Source organism: Ranitomeya variabilis, chromosome 8, assembly GCF_051348905.1.
Source record: "Ranitomeya variabilis isolate aRanVar5 chromosome 8, aRanVar5.hap1, whole genome shotgun sequence".
NCBI classification, from domain to species: domain Eukaryota; kingdom Metazoa; phylum Chordata; class Amphibia; order Anura; family Dendrobatidae; genus Ranitomeya; species Ranitomeya variabilis.
The window spans coordinates 154,579,349-154,593,159 of record NC_135239.1 but is presented as its reverse complement, the minus strand read 5'-3'; the positions used below and the strand labels follow the sequence as shown (position 1 = coordinate 154,593,159).

The 13,811-nt window shown below is 44.3% G+C and overlaps 1 protein-coding gene across 2 annotated transcripts in view; it reads left to right on the top strand.

The window, feature by feature from the left end:
• Positions 1–5,043, top strand: part of CCDC134 (coiled-coil domain containing 134) — a 47,574-nt gene extending 42,531 nt beyond the window's left edge. For both annotated transcript variants that reach the window (XM_077278629.1, XM_077278630.1), the window contains 3 exons: positions 760–941; positions 1,201–1,272; positions 3,095–5,043. In XM_077278629.1, coding sequence (XP_077134744.1) covers positions 760–941; positions 1,201–1,272; positions 3,095–3,220 — 380 coding nt within the window. In that variant the 3' untranslated portion in view covers positions 3,221–5,043. The remainder of the gene's footprint in view (positions 1–759; positions 942–1,200; positions 1,273–3,094) is intronic.
• Positions 5,044–13,811: the final 8,768 nt, after the last annotated feature.

Here is a 13,811-nt window from a genome sequence, read left to right as displayed (position 1 = left end):
TCCGAATATTTGTGTAGTGAGGAATGGGTTACATGAGTCAGGCTTTGTTAGCAAGAGATATAACATAACTGTATAAATAAAGGTACTTAATGCTATTTTGTGTCACTTTCTGTCTAATGTTTTTATTGAATGATTGGTAACTGAAAGTTAAAAACTGATTTTTAGTTATGGTGTCCGTTATCTTTTAGAAAATCTAATGTGTGCAGCCGTATATGACAAATAAATTTGTCATGTACGGCTATATAGTTTATATATAACTGTGTGCTATATACACTGAATTTGGCTGAAAAAAATCCCTTTCTCTACAGTAAAAAAAAAAAAAAAAAAAAAAAAGAGTATGAATTCATTTATAATTTATACAATACATACATATATTGTACACAGTATGGTCCAAACACTGCGTGAATATCCTGTGCCTTCAGTAGTACAGTATATAGTTCATTATGGCCCTGAACAGCGGAGTCCTAATGACAGATCTAACAAGGCGACTCTGCAGAACCTGCCCCAGCCTGCATGGCAAACTGGGAAATGGAGCTGTACAAAACAGGAAGTCTCCGTCCTTTGTGTGTGCTACCAGAATGAAAGATATCACATGTCAGGTTATGTAGAGAGTAACATTACAAAATATCAATGAAATGATTTGTTTTTTTTTTTAGTTAATTGATCCATTCCCTTTAGTATTTAAGATTTGGCAGCGTTTAGTATTGGATCTTCTAATTCTCTTCTGTTTGCCACCTTCTTTGTGTATCTCGGTTGCAGCCTATTCACACACTGTGGAGAATTCTGCTTTCTTTGGTGATGTCGTACTACGTTTTCCCAAAATCGTTCACCATTACTTTGATCGAAATTCCAACTGGAACAACCTAATTCGTTGGGGTATCGGCTTTTGTAACCTGAGTGGCATCTTTGATGAGGGTCCACATTCGCAGCTTCTTGGCCTGGTATGTCTTCCCTACTATGACGGCCTCCTTCTCTGTGTTTGTGCGTGCAGACCGATCTATCTGGGATTCCAGTTTGCTTATGCTTCTGGATGTGAAGTCGACATTACAAAACCTCATAGTGAGCTCCCAATTCCCGTTAACGTTGTTCCCACCCTCACCGTACAGTGTGAATTGTTTGTGTTAGATTTCCCATTGCTGTAGGTGTAGGCTGCACATGGCTTATCTGACAGCTTTGCCGTTACTTCACCTCTTATTTTAGATGTCTCAGGAGTTGGGCATCAGTGAAAAGTCTCCGGATTATCGAAATCCTTTTAGAACTGAAAATATGGAAGTAAGTTTGTTTTCCCTTTTACAATATGTTGTTTTTACCGTATATTTATTCTTGGTAAATACGTGGGACGATCCATATTAATCAATGAGTTTGTTACCTTTTCTAACCCCCTATAACTCACAGAAGGTAGGGGCTCAGCAATAAGGGCTTACAGTCATAACGTTTCTACTGAATGAATTGACTGCTGTATGCCTGGCCCAGGTGGGTTCTTCAGAGTCAGACCCCCTCTTTATCACCACTCCTCATTCTGGCTGATATTGGTGGCTGCTGAATTCCTTTTACGCTTTCAGACTGCTTTACTTTCCCTCCCCGAGTCCAGCACTCAGTGTGTGGTCTCGTGTGCAGCCGATCATTGAGCGTAGCTGCAGTCTTCTTAGGCCGAGTCACTGAGCTCAGTGATTGGCTGCAGCACTAGCGATGTGACAAGATAAGATGGCGTGATCAGTGGAGACTCTGCATTGGACCTGGGAATGATGAGTAAGGCGCAGCCAGAGGACAGAGCGTGTCCAAAACCAAAAAACCTTTTTTAACTTTGCATTTGCAAATGTTTTTTGTTAATTAGATAACCCCAAGTGCTTCTCTTGTTGGCAGCTCATTAAGAACATGCTTGATCTTAGGTGTCCGCCGCCAGTGTTCATTGGTGCTGCCGGCTTTATCTAAACGCCAAGAAAGCAAATGTCCACATTGTGTCTTGCTGTGGTGCTCGCTCCCGGCATCTTGAAATCTACTGACACATGCACTAAACTTGCCCTTGGGCTACTAGTCACCTGATGGAAGCCAGATCAGGGGTCACCTGCTTTTTTAATTTTTTTTTTTTTTTCTTGCGGTATGGACTAGTGACTCGGAGTGTGCTTTTTCTGGTGTCTACTACTGTATTACAGTGTATTACGCCTGTCAGTGTTACACACACAATGATCCTGCCATGGGGTGCAGCTGAGGTGACTGAGGAAGCCTCTGTAGATGGGACAGTGCAGAAGATTGGATATGGGTACCCAGTTATTAAAAGAATCATTCCAATATGTTCACTAGTGTTTCTACATAGAGCATTTCCCCCTTCTGGACGCCAGGGGACATAAATGTTCCTTCTGTTTTCCACTCCGGTATTACTGACTGACTGTGGATTATCCTCGTCCAGCCAAAGGATTCTCACCATGGCAGAGAGAATATGTACGATTGTGGGCTCCACTGTATAGGAAGGACATGGCTGAAGTTGAGCGGGTGCAGAGTAGAGTGACCAAGGGAATGGCTGGACTGCAGTACCAAGACAGGTTATCAAACTTGGGGTTCTTCATTTTAGAAAAACAAAGGCTTAGGGCCGATCTTATACATAAGAGCAGTGAGACTAGGGAACCCTCTGCCACCTGACGTTGTAGTGGATGATTCACTGCTAACATTCTAGAAGGGCCTGGGTGCCTTCGTTGAAAAAATATAAGCTTAAAGGTTATGGGCACTAGATCCTTTGATGGGGCATTGATCCAGGGAACTAGTGTAATTGCCGTATGTGGGGTCGGGAGAAACTTTTCCCCTAATATAGAGCTATTACTGCCTGCCCCAATGTGGTGTTGCCTTCCTTTAGATCAGCTTGTTAGGCTATGGGTTGAACTTGATGGACTTAAGTCTATTTTCAACCTTAAGAGCTATGAGACTATACGAGCTCCAGCCCTCTGTCAAAGCATTTTAGGTTCTGGCAAAAACGACATGTTTGCCTACCGGAAGCTGCCGAATGGTGTTTATAGTGCCTAGTACTGCTATATAATGTCTCATTAATTTTGTCACAGAAAATGTTGTGATTGTTCTTTTAATAGTTTATGTATTTTCTTAGTTTTTACCCAATACAGATGCTTTTCAGAAAGCTTTAAAAGAAGAAGAGAAACGAAGACGTAAGGAAGAGAAGCGGAAGGAGATCAGGAAAGGTCCTCGGATAACGCGCTCTCGGTCCGAGTTATAACGCTGGGTAACATTGTGCGTCGAGCGGAGGAAGCCTTACAGAACAATACATGTGCCAACATGACTCCTGCCTGAACCAAGATCTGACAATAGCTTCTCCAACACTGGATTTAGCCACAAGCAGAAGATGTGCCAGCGGTTCTGTGCGCCAAGAATGCTGAATGTGAATTATCAGCAAGTTTATTGATCACTCACAAGATGATTCAACCTGTAAAATTGTTTTAAGGAATTTTGAAGGAGTTAGTCTTATTTATCATGTTACCTCCATACACATTAGACTAATGTCGGCTGAACCCACCAATATCTAATGTCTATGGGGCCCCGGACAGTTCATAGTCTGGGAACGAAGGATCCGGGATGTCCAAGTGCTGACTACAGACCCCTTTGTTCTAAAGGAGAGAAGTAGCCACCAGAGGTGTCTGGCGGCGGCTTTCTCATCGAGAACAGAGGAGCGCTCGGCCGAGTGACTGCCCCTTTGTTTAGGAGAGTTGTCAGTGTAGCTGCCAGTCAAAGCATTGGCAAACTGATGCCCATCTACTGGTGTATAGTGGGCTGACACCCATCTGCTACTGTGTATGGAGGGCTGACACCCATCTGCTACTGTGTATGGAGGGCTGACACCCATCTGCTACTGTGTATGGAGGGCTGACACCCATCTGCTACTGTGTATGGAGGGCTGACACCCATCTGCTACTGTGTATGGAGGGCTGACACCCACTTTCTACTGTGTATGGAGGGCTGACACCTATCTAATGTGTATGGAGGGCTGACACCCATCTAATGTGTATTGAGGGCTGACAGCCATCTGCTGCTGAGTATGGAAGGCTTACACCCAGCTACTGAGTACGGAGGTCTGACTGCCATCTCCTGCCGAGTGTGGAGGGCCGACGGCCACCTCCTGCCGAGTGTGGAGGGCCGACGGCCACCTCCTGCCGAGTGTGGAGGGCCGACGGCCACCTCCTGCCGAGTGTGGAGGGCCGACGGCCACCTCCTGCCGAGTGTGGAGGGCCGACGGCCACCTCCTGCCGAGTGTGGAGGGCCGACGGCCACCTCCTGCCGAGTGTGGAGGGCCGACGGCCACCTCCTGCCGAGTGTGGAGGGCCGACGGCCACCTCCTGCCGAGTGTGGAGGGCCGACGGCCACCTCCTGCCGAGTGTGGAGGGCCGACGGCCACCTCCTGCCGAGTGTGGAGGGCCGACGGCCACCTCCTGCCGAGTGTGGAGGGCCGACGGCCACCTCCTGCCGAGTGTGGAGGGCCGACGGCCACCTCCTGCCGAGTGTGGAGGGCCGACGGCCACCTCCTGCCGAGTGTGGAGGGCCGACGGCCACCTCCTGCCGAGTGTGGAGGGCCGACGGCCACCTCCTGCCGAGTGTGGAGGGCCGACGGCCACCTCCTGCCGAGTGTGGAGGGCCGACGGCCACCTCCTGCCGAGTGTGGAGGGCCGACGGCCACCTCCTGCCGAGTGTGGAGGGCCGACGGCCACCTCCTGCCGAGTGTGGAGGGCCGACGGCCACCTCCTGCCGAGTGTGGAGTGGAGGGCCGACGGCTACCTCCTGCCGAGTGTGGGGGGGCCGACGGCCACCTCCTGCCGAGTGTGGGGGGCGGAAGTCCAGTGGTTCAGATATCTGCACGGAGCAACAGTAGGTTATTTTTTACCATTCTGCCAATGTGATACATACATGTACTGTAACATATTTAGGCCACATGCTGCATTGTAGATATTGTGGCAAAACGGCAACAAAGCTGCTATGTGTGAATGCGTAAACTTGTGGTTAACTCATGTTTTCACTTTGGTGCAAGATAAAAGACCCAAATTTGCAAAACCTTGGATTTTTTTTTTTTTTTTAAACTCTGAGCACAATTTACCTGCAGTGTGTGACTACTACACTCTAGTTTTTCCCATGACAGATTTATTAGCTCTCCCCGAGATAGGTGATAGACGTATAATTGCTGGAAGTCGCAGTTTTGAGACCCTCCCCAGTCACTAAACCTAAGGGTTTGTTCCCCAGTTCCTCCTTATTGCAGCCAGAGTTAAACTGATGGGCATGGTCGCACATGACGGCTGCACTCGGATGTCTCTGTTACTCCCATACACATGGAGAACCTAGATTAAGCGCATGTGAACTTGGCCATACTGTGGGAAATCCCTTAAAATTCCTGGTTTACCTTTGAAAGTGATCGTTTTGCTGCCTTTATCTGGCACAATTTGCTGATGTACGCTGCAAAGAACAATACAAAGTGCTTGAATGGCAGCTGCCAAATAAAAGTGGATTTGTTTTTTTTAGCCATAATTGAAATACAGAGCCTTGCGAACCTTTTCAACCTTTTCCCACATATCATGCTTCAAACATAAAGATACAAATGTCAATTTTTGATGAAGAATGAAAAACAAGTGGAACACAATTGTGAGGTTGAACGAAATTTACTGGTTATTTTAAAATTTTTTGAAAATTCCAAAACTGAAAAGTGGGGCGTGCAATATTATTTGGCCCCTTTACTTTCAGTGCAGCAAACTCGCTCCAGAAGTTAATTGTTTATCTCTGAATGATCCAATGTTGTCCTAAATGCCTAATGATGATAAATATAATCCACCTGTGTGTAATCAAGTCTCTGTATAAATGCACCTGCTCTGTGATAGTCTCAGGGTTCTGTTTGAAGCACAGAGAGCGTCATGAAGACCAAGGAACACAACAGGCAGGTCCGTGATACTGTTGTGGAGAAGTTTAAAGCCAGATTTGGATACAAAATGATTTTCAAAACTTTAAACATCCCAAGGAGCACTGTGCAAGCGTTCATATTGAAATGGAAGGAGTATCATACCACTGCAAATCTACCAAGACCCGGCCGTCCCTCTAAACTTTCATCTCAAACAAGAAGACTGATCAGAGATGCAGCCAAGAAGCCCATGATCACTCTGGATGAACTGCAGAAATCTACAGCTGAGGTGGGACAGTCTGTCCACAGGACAACAATCAGTCGTACACTGCACAAATCTGGCCTTTATGGAAGAGTGGCAAGAAGAAAGCCATTTCTTAAAGATATCCATAAAAAGTGTCATTTAAAGTCTGCAATAAGCCACCTGGGAGACACGCCAAACATGTGGAACAAGGTGCTCTGGTCAGATGAAACTTTTTGGCAACAATACCAAACGATATGTTTGGCGTTAAGGCAACACAGCTCATCACCCTGAACACACCATCTCCACTGTCAAACATGGTGGTGGCAGCATCATGGTTTGGGCCTGCTTTTCTTCAGCAGGGACAGGGAAGATGGTTAAAATTGATGGGAAGATGGATGGAGCCAAATACAGGACCATTCTTGAAGAAAACCTGTTGGAGTCTGCAAAAGACCTGAGACTGTGACGGAGATTTGTCTTCCAACAAGACAATGATCCCAAACAAAGCAAAATCTACAATGGAATGGTTCACAAATAAATGTACCCAGGTCTTAGAATGGCCAAGTCAAAGTCCAGACCGCAATCCAATCGAGAATCTGTGCTAAAAACTGCTGTTCACAAACGATCTCCATCAAACCTCACTGAGCTTGAGCTGTTTGCCAAGGAAGAATGGGCAAGAATTTCAGTCTCTCGATGTACAAAACTGATGTAGACATACCCCAAGCGACTTGCAGCAGTAATCGCAGCAAAGGGTGCCGAATGTATTTAGTTAAAGGGGCCGAATAATATTGCACGCCCCACTTTTCAGGTTTTGAATTTCCACAAAAATTTAAAATAACCAATACATTTCGTTCAAATTCACAATTGTGTTCCACTTGTTGTTGATTCTTCACCAAAAATTTTAATTTGGTATCTTTGTTTGAAGCATGATATGTGGGAAAAGGTTGAAAAGTTCCTGGGGGCCGAATACTTTCGCAAGGCACTATATGTTAATATCCCGAAATGCTGCAGGAGATACTAAGGGTTTGTGCACAATTAGTTGTTTTTTTTTGTTTGTTTTTTTGAGGCCTTCAAAAACCATGCATTTTCAAGTGGAAACCTCTTCAAGAAACGCTCTTTCTATTGGGGAGTTTTTAATTTTCCGTACTTACAAAGTAGCCATCATTTTTACTTTTATTTCATAAATCAGTAGTGCACATGAAAAAAAGAAGCTTTGTGAAATCTGCTGCTTTCTCCACCTAGACAGATCAATCATTCGCAAAATTCTCAATTCCCAGATAAATTCTGTATTCATTGAAGACAGATTATTACATTACTGAGATAGATGACAGTTAGTGCTAATGATATTCTATGTAGAGGAGGGAGGAGCTAGAGACAGCTCTCTGAAAGAGGAGATGGCTGTTAATACTGATAAGATTCTATGTAGAAGAAAAGGAGGGAGAGTCTCCGTCTCTAGTTCCTCCCTTTCCCTACCTCTTCCCCTATATAATATAGTATAAAATCAGTAGTAACTGTCTCCTATCTCAGTAATGTAACAATCTGTCTTTACTGAATACACATTTTACCAGGGAATGAGAATTTTAAAAATTAATGATTTGTCCTGAAGGAGAAAGAAGCTGATCTCTCTGATAAGATATTACACAGTTGTTTATTTTCATGTCTACTATTGATTTATGAAATAAAGGAAGTCATTTTAAATTGTAAGTAGTTTTGAAGAGTTTTTTTAAGCTTTTTTGCAGCCATCTGATTGGTCAGCGCCTTGTTTACAGCGGATTCCATCAGAAGCATCTTCACATAACAAATCCTGAAGCTGGAAAAAAAAAACTGAAAAGACTGAAGTTATGAACAGAAAAGTGTTTGTTGGTCACATCTTCAGTCTTTTCTCATCAATGAGGATAGTTGTGTAATACCCTGCCAGGAAGCTCTTGTGGCAGCAGCTTCTCTCCCGAGAATAAATGGTTTGAGCGTTGAAATCCAACATGTTCAACCCTTGTTTGCTCCAACATAATCTGTGTGCAGGCTCCACCAGCCCACACACACTAAACCTAGTCATCTTTCTGAAATTTGAGCATTCGACAAACTTTTCTCTAATGTGCATAGGGGTCGTAAAGCTAGAATAAAGTGTGACAGTAGGATTATGTGTGGCTGGCAAAAGACATGGAAGCTGTGGAATTCTTCCGAATTTAGGATTCTGTTCTCAGTTGAAATGAGTGGTTCGGTTTTTATCCTATAAGTAAGCTGCTATGTCACCAGTTCTGTAATATTGTGGAGCTGTACGTTTACACTGGCAGATCTTATTGTAAGCTCGTGAACGCTGTATATTCCTCCCCCCTTTGTCCCAAAAACAAATGGATAAAATTGAGCAATATGTACAGGGATCAAAACAATGATCTAATGGTAAAACATATCACATAAAGGAACTGAAGGATCCAACCTCTATGATGGCACAGATGACATGCTAGTTTATACTGAATGAGGGGTTTTTCTATAAGATTTTGAATGTTTCCATCATAAGGAACACTTATTATAGAAATAACACATTTCGGAATATTTTTTTCTATTACAACGTTGCTCAGTTTGAGTATATACAATTTGTTACTTCTGGAGGGTAAGACATTGATAAGATCCCATCTAATTTGCTGATGTTCCATACAGTTAAGATTTTTCACTCCAACATGTGTGAACATGCCTTAATGCTGGTCATATGTTTGTGAAAACAGTTTGGCCAGTGGTATCGTGTCTGGTTGTGCCTGGTTGTCTGCCAACCGTTCCCAGAGAGCAGATGTTTGGGGAAAGGGGGATCAGGCACATTGGAGATCAACATGCTGCTGGTTGGGTCTCCCCATTGAAATAAATATGCACACTCGGCTCAGATGAGTATGCATGTTTCATATTTATGGCCATGGTTACACTTGAAAGCATACCAGCCAACCATAAGTGCACTCTGTTTTTCAGTCTTTATCAGAGATTGAGTTTTGTCAGGGCCAACACAAAGTGCGGTGCGTCCTCTTCAGTAACTGACTGCAATTTTATGTTGAAGGATGAATGGGGCAAAAGCTTGAACACAATGTAGGAATGGTAGAACACTTACTCTGTTCTTGGAAGATTTATTAAATTATCATGTTTATCATATTATTATTATGGGATTCTGGAGTACAGACGTGAAGGCGACCAAAACGCTGTCGGTGCTGCCTAAAGCCAGCAGTAACATCGCAGCCGTCTGCGGCAGGGGGTAAAAAGGAAAAAAAAAATGATCTGATTGGTTTCTGGATCAGTAACAAACTGCTGCACTTGGAGCCGGCGCTGCACTTTGCTTACAAGCCAGTGGTGACACAGTTTTGAAGATGTGGCATATTGTAAGTAAATAACTTTCCGTGACGTTATGTAATAAAAGTGAAAAACAATAAGCACAGGGTGCATATACTTGGGGATTTTGGTAAATTACTCTATTTGTACTTATTTACATATTTACAATGTGGTTTTTATCTGTACTGTGAGGTTATAATGGTGTAAAGAGAAAGTGCTAGTTTAGTCATATTCCATAGGGAGGTTCATTTTATTTTTCTACCGTTTGGAGTTGCTGTAATTTCAATGCGTTGTTTCCTTTAAAAAAAAAAAAAAAAAAAGATTAAATAAAAATAAAGAAATGTTTCAAATAGCGATTATCTATCAAGGTGATTAAATTATAGAGCCAGATAATACAGGGGGGCCCAAAGGTACAGCAGGTGTATAATGTATCCGTGAGATAAGAGATTCCAGGTAGATGCTCACCGACACACAACAAAAGGAGATTATGAGGACGTTCCTTATTACACTCACACCTAGCGCTCCTGAGACGTCTTCTGTCCATGTTGGAATATTCGAGGAACCCGTCCAGTACACCCAGTGCCACAGGTATCCATGTCTGTTACTGCTTCCAAGATTAACTCTTTTAATTCATCCTGTGGCTTCCTCTCAAAAACCTTACTCTTTTCTACACTCCAAAAAAAGAAGTCCATTAGTGTGTCCGTGTATACATACCCATAAAATCCTACAGAATAGCAGGGATTCAACTCTAACGTACTTTTGGACCGTCCCCGTATATGTGTGAGGGCTTCATCAAAGCAATTTTAGATCAAGTTCTTGAGGTTCTTTCTAAGAAAAAACACAATTCTCTTCAGTATCATCCTTTCTTTCACAAGAAGCACATAATCCAGGCACCGCTCCACACAAATGTCTTCTACACCGCAGAATATAATTGTCCCTTTCCCATAAAAGTGTTCCCGCTATTGTCCAGATTCCAAGAGAACTGGTTGGGAAACACTGCGCACAGGACCTGGGATGGACCCTCTGTCAGCAGATCGGGGGATCTGTGCTTCTACAACCATGTTAGTAATTACACAGCTATTTGCCTTGTGACTATGTAATAATACACCTGCTAAAGGTTTAGTATAGTATTAGGCTAGTTTCACATTTGCGTTAGAATCCGCCGCGTTTAATCCGCAACCACAAATGAAGGAAAAACCGCATTGAAATGCGTACAAACGCTGCGTTTTCACGCTTTTCCATGCGTTTGCGTTTTCTGTATGCATGGTGAAAAATTTAATAGAAACAAAATCTAGATAAACAGACACCACCAATGGGACTACAGTGGACGTGTATTATGGGATATCTATATATAAACCCTTGGACTGCTGAAATCTTCACAGTTTGCTACTGTATCCTGTGTCATGATGCATGGAGAGCTTTTATTTCAACCTGGATTTAAGCATCAAGCTGTTTCTTGCCTGTGCGTTTGCTTGGGAGCAACAAAGAAATAGAGAACGACAGAGAAGGACACGGCGTAGGCGTTTTTGGAGACACCCCATTATTGAACTCCGGGAGAGCCGTGGAGCCTACCACGCTTAATGCCAACCCGGACAAATTCCCGGAATATACCAGGATGTCTCAAGACTCTTTCCGGAAATTGCTTGGTCGTGTCCAAGGAGCCATCCGGAGGCAGGACACCCAGCTCCGTAGAGCGATTCCAGCAGAGGAACGTCTCCTGGTTACATTAAGGTACGTAATAATTCTAAACAAATGCCAGTCATAATTATTATTGGTCTGCCATATATTATTTGTATTTTCCTTTAGGTCTTTAGCTAAACACCAACATAAATGGAATTGATTGTAAATTTATTTTTTTATTCTTATTTCAGATTTCTGGCAACAGGAGAGAGCTTATCATCCCTCCACTTTCAATACCGGCTTGGAATTTCCACCCTGTCTGGAATAGTTGCGGACACCTGCCGGGCTTTGTGGAATGTTCTCCGGGATGAATTTATCCCCTTACCCACCGAGGACATGTGGATTGAAATTGCAGAAAAATTCTGGAGTGTGTGTAATTTCCCCAACTGTTTGGGAGCGGTGGATGGAAAGCACATACGCATTATCAAACCCGCCAGAACTGGATAGGAGTACTTTGACTACAAAAAATATTTTTCAGTTGTGCTCATGGCAATAGCAGATGCGGACTGTCGCTTTATCGTCGTGGACATTGGAGCTTTTGGCCGTGGCAACGATTCCCAGACTTTCAAGAACTCGGATATGGGCCGACGTGTGTATGGAAGAAATTTTAATTTTCCACTGCCACGACCTCTCCCCAACACTCAAGGCCCACCGATGCCATTTGGCTAGATTTTTTTGGCCATTATGGTTGGGATGAAAACCTACTGAAGCCATATTCCAGTCGGGACTTGAACCACACTAAAAGGATTTATAACTACAGACTGACCAGGGCCCGAAGAACTGTAGAGTGTACCTTTGGGATTCTTGTCTCAAAATGGTGCATTCTTGCGACAGCCATTAATCTAAAAATGGAGACAGTCGATGAGGTGGTCAAAGCCTGTGTGGTTCTCCACAACTACATAATGGCTAAGGAGCGACCCAACATTGAACTGGATGAACCAGTTGCAAACCCATTGCTAGATTACCAGCATCACCCGCTGCGGTCAACAGTTGAAGTTGGCCACATGCGGGACCAATTTGCTGCCTATTTTGATTCTGATATTGGACGTGTGGCATGGCAAGACAATATTGTGTAAAATTTCCTGTTGGGTTTTGGCCTGTACCAGTTATGTTTTAAATGTTAATAATATTTTTTGTTAATAAAATTCGTGTTTTGCTATCTTGACCGAGTCTCCTGTGTATTTCCTCTAAAAAACACTTATGTTGAGAGTAGAAAGGTAGTTGACGTCATTACGTCCAGATTATGTTCTGCAGTATCTATTGGACGCAGACTGAAGAGAAGATGGAGGTATAATAAAAAGCAGATCTATACTCATCAAGTCAGGTGTCAGAAATAATGAATTCATGATGCACAAATAACAGCCTCATGAATTCACTATTTCTGACACCTGTCCAGGTGAGTATAGATATGCCTTGTATGTGGATCGCCCCCACAGTAAGGGCAATGGGGTACTCTGTACCGAGTCCTTCAGTTCGGGGGATGTCACGGTGGCCTGACCCGGTACCGTGGCCCTTAGAGGGGCGTCCAATAATAAAAGGGAGTGTTTGTATAAAGTTCGTGACGCCACCTGTGGTATTCGGTCAGGGTGACCGACGCTGCTTAGTGGTCCGCTGGGGTGATGTGATGGCAGCTAGATGGTATACCTTCCCACAGGTGAAGTGTATCCCCAGGGCTTCCCAGAAGTGTAGATGGTGATGGTGGGTGATGTAAGGCGCAGAGAATAACGAGGACACAAGGTTGCAGTCTCTTTACCTTTTACTGGAGGCTTCAGCATCCACAGTCCAGGGTACAGACCACAGGGTAGGCAGAGTCTGGCCGGTCTGAAGGCAAATCCAGAGTCCCCTTATCCAGGTGGAAATCAGTAGCCTTCCTACTAGCGCCTGTGTGTTGTAGTACCTCCCTGCTGAGCTTCTCGGTAAGGTCCTCACAACTATTGTAGATGTTCTAGATGCTATTTCTTCCTCTCTGTCCCCCAGATGGTGTGGATAGGACAAACCCGTATGACTGATGGCCTGAGGCTTGTTTATAGGGACCCTAGAGACGTCCTGACCCCCACAAGTTGCCACTGTGTCTTCTTAGGTATTAAGGTCGGGCAGCCAACTTGGAATCGACTGTCCTGCCGGTCTCTGAAGTAAAGCGTAGAGACAATTACTCCCTTGGTGTTCCGGCCACCGGCTACGCGCCTCAGAAGGAGGCAGCCTATTTCAGGGCAGAACTCCTCCTGGTGTTTTCTCCTACAATACAATTCTCTTTGTGTCCTTTCTTAGGATGCTGCCGCACGTGGGGCAGGCACAGCTCCGTAGCTTTCTGTCCCGCTAGGCCTCTGTCAGGATCCCACCCCTGACAGGGACCCTCTGTCTGCAGCTCAGATGTTCCTCCATTCCCCCTGTCTGCCTGACAGGTGTTGCCTGGGCAAAGCCCAGTCAGCGTCTCTCTAACTTTCTATCCAGCCCACCAGTTTTACCCTTCTGTGAGGAGTGCCCTAGTAGATAGGAGCAAGGCTCCCCCTGGTGGTCCGGAGTGTGAAGTGTAGTGTATGGTTTGTGATACCTGGAAGGAAGACCTCCTTTGTTACCTTCAGACGTAATATCACTCCCCCTGGTGGAAGAATGACATTACTGCAACGACCAGGACTCTAGGGTGCTGCATATGACCTCCATCGTCTCTTCAGTTTGTGTGAAATAGATTACGTACACTGAAGAAAAAAT